The following is a 3239-nucleotide window of genomic DNA, read 5'->3' on the forward strand; positions in this document are numbered from 1 at the left end:
TTGAATTGAAATTTAATTGAATTGAATTTCCCGGAGTATTGGGGCTTAGTAGTGAATTGCACACAACAGTTTTGCATTTCACTTTTCTGTTAGACAAGGTTTAATTTAAAGGTTATTTATCCTAAATGTCCTTGTCACACTAGAGCACCAGCATCTCAGACCAAAACAATAGGACAGAAATAAAACTCACCAAAGCTGTCTTTGTTAGTCTTTCCAACAATCACCGACACTGGTTTGGTCACCAAGTTAGATGACAAAATATTTGTGAAAAGGGCTGCAATGGCCGCAACGTAAGCTAACGTTAATCCTTGGGGACAAAAGTAGTCTACAGAGATAGACTTTTTGTTTAACCAATAACAGCTGTCACTTTCCACCAGACCACATATGAGTAGTCTGATTGTTTCGTACAGGATGCGATGACCCAGTGTATGCAGAGTCGGGAGCATCAGTACATCTTTGAGCCAGTGTGTGCCTCTGTGTTGCTCAGAAGAAACGCCTCCAAGGAGCCTCTGAGGTCCCGAAACACCCCACGGATTGAAGGCCAAGTTCAGCTGGAGCCCATGTCCTTACGTCTGTCACAGGTCTGCATGTCAGTGGTAGTTGAATGAACAGGAAATATCTTTGAGGGTTTCAAGACACCACTCTGAAATTCTCACGTGTGGCTTTGGCAATTCACGCAAAATCTGGCAATGTCACTCCTTCCTGCAGGGTTGTGCTGAGGTGTAGTCAAGTTTATTTGTGCTTTAGAACGTAACCACTGTGAAACAATCAGAAAATAACTTTTTATTTCTTTGATTTGTGCTTTGTTCTCACTAACAGCTAACAGTGCTCCCTCACTTCAGTTACTCTCTACCTGGCTCAACCAGCGTCTGTGTCCCTCGAACTAGACCTTTAAATCAAATTTACAAACAGCAACTGACAAATCTTACTCATGTTGTCTTTACTTAACAAAAAAGACTAACCCATTCAATCTGATATTATTATTATTCAAATTGAGGATTTTGTTCGAGAATTTTTTTTATTTTTCTAGGGTGAGGATGTCATAATATGAAAACCCATATTAATGGCTTTCTCTTTGTTACATTCATTCCCAACACTGTTGTTTAGAATCTTTATTCACATACTCGGTTATGGGTTATTTGCAGCAGCCATATTCAAAGCAAAACTAAAGCTTTACACTGATTGACCCTTCCTAAGTCCTGCCACGTTTTGCCCTGTACACCAATAACAGTTGAGCAAGCCTCGGTCAGAACCTCAGACAGCTTTCTCCTTTCCTGTACCTAGAAATGCTGTGTGCTAGGCTAATCTATGTTGAAAAGACAACCACATCTGAGATGGTGAAAAGATAAAAGTGACATACATCGCATCTTAAGCTAGAAAATGTTAGCAAACTAACTAAGGGTTTGGGGCAGGGGTAGGGATAGGGTTAACTAAAGATTAATGTAAGCTAGTGCTTTGCTAACATTAGCTTTCATATCTAACTACCTAGCTAAGGATTTATGTAGATTAGCTATCTAGTTAGCTAGTCTTTTGCTCCACAATATGTTTTACCAGCCTTTATTTCTGTGTGTGCTGGACATGAAGAAATACATAACAGGCAATATAAGGAAACATGAAACCAACCAAGCCAGAATAGACAGGACAATGTGGAACTGATGAGACCTAACCAGAGCGTGCAGAGTGGTGACTGTGTGTGTTTATTGTCACTTAGGTCCAGTACCAGCAGATCATGGCGTTCCTTAAAGAGCTGGACCGCCGGGAAAGAGAGATGCTTTACCGAAAGTGGAGGCCCAAAGTCCCCATTTCTAAGAAGTTAGTTCACACTTAAAAGTTTGTTGTAGTCTGAGCAGTCAGTTGACTGTCTGACATTTGCAAAGTTCTTTGGACACAAAAAACTGATTCAGACTTAAACAGTAAAACTGCATTATCCAACAATTTTATTTTTCACACCAGTCTTTTAGCGCACTCCTAAGAGAATGCCACATTGCATTCAATACACATATTGTTTGTGTAATAAATCTTTGAATACTTGAATCAGACTTACAGTGTTTTTCCCTGTAGCTGCCGGCAGTGGTGGATGTATGCCATCTTGGCCAACCTGAGTGAAATCAGGGAGCAACGGCGGCGAGGCAGCTGGGACTTTGCCCTGCAGCGGGCACGAGACGCCCAGACCTACACCAGCCTCTACTTCAGAAGGCTCAAAGGAGTCACACTGAGTCCTCAGGAAGAGGTACTACGCAGAATCAATATCCCGTTTATTGAAAACCTCACTTTTAGCACTCGAAATCAAGGATGTTCCATTGTCCTGGGGTCAATACAAATAGCACCTGGGACACAAAGCAATATATAGCATATCATTCATTCATATCAAATTAATTGTTTTTCAAATGAAATGAAAATGTTAAGGTGACTTGGTGACTTTTTCAGACCCTCTTAGCAACTTTATTTTTAATAAATTGAGGGGGTCTCTCCTTCTACTCTTGGGCCAAGCACAGGCAGTCAGTGGGTGTGGCATATGGGGCACATTTATGCTTCTCTCTCATTCTTTCTCTCCAGATTTGTGTTCCTCCTATAGCTTGTAAATATTTGAATGGTTCGGTTGATCTTTTTCCTCCCTTTGTAGATACAAAAAAACATTTTCACTTCAAATATATGATTTCCCTGTTGTCAGTTTGTGATTATTTGGCTAAATTTCCGTCTACCAATCATAAACAGGTTTGCATTTGCACAAATTTACAGTGATGCATTTATCAAACGGTTAGAAATAAACAAGAAACAGTACCTCAAACAATTACTAAAAGAATAATGAAAACTTTTTGTAGCATTACTGAACTGTCTTGTCTTTATCACCTAGAGTGAGCTGGAGCGAGTGGAAGAGGAGCAGACGATAGAGGAGCTGCAGAGTCTCCAAGAAATTGTCCACGACTGGTTTCGAGAGCGTGAAGACATTGCAGAGGTAAACTTATATGATTCATACTGGTGTTCAGTGGTGTTTTAAATAAACATTCCAACATGTCAATGGTCTTTGTGGCCTTGGTGGGAAGAGAAAGCCCCTCTGCCTTGGGCCAAACTCCTGTTAACTGCACTTTGGTTTTAACAGTTTGTGACATAAAGATGTTCTCTCACAATCAATCATCAAACTTTCACTGATTTACTAAAGGTGTCTTTTCAATTCAATTCAATTCAATTCAATTTTATTTGTATAGCGCCAATTTCATAACAAAAGTTATCTCAGGACA

At 40.0% G+C, this 3239-nt stretch overlaps 1 protein-coding gene across 1 annotated transcript in view; it reads left to right on the forward strand.

Annotated features, from left to right (window-relative positions):
* vps13d (vacuolar protein sorting 13 homolog D) overlaps positions 1 to 3239 on the forward strand; it is a gene marked incomplete at both ends in the record, with an annotated part of 59997 nt that overhangs the window by 2978 nt on the left and 53780 nt on the right. The window contains 4 exon segments of the mRNA XM_035656102.1: positions 411 to 581; positions 1712 to 1812; positions 2062 to 2230; positions 2855 to 2956. Of these exon segments, the coding sequence (XP_035511995.1) occupies positions 411 to 581; positions 1712 to 1812; positions 2062 to 2230; positions 2855 to 2956 (543 nt within the window).

Source organism: Morone saxatilis, unplaced genomic scaffold, assembly GCF_004916995.1.
Source record: "Morone saxatilis isolate NCDOM2014 unplaced genomic scaffold, NCSU_SB_2.0 Contig15, whole genome shotgun sequence".
In the NCBI taxonomy this organism is placed as follows: Eukaryota; Metazoa; Chordata; class Actinopteri; family Moronidae; genus Morone; species Morone saxatilis.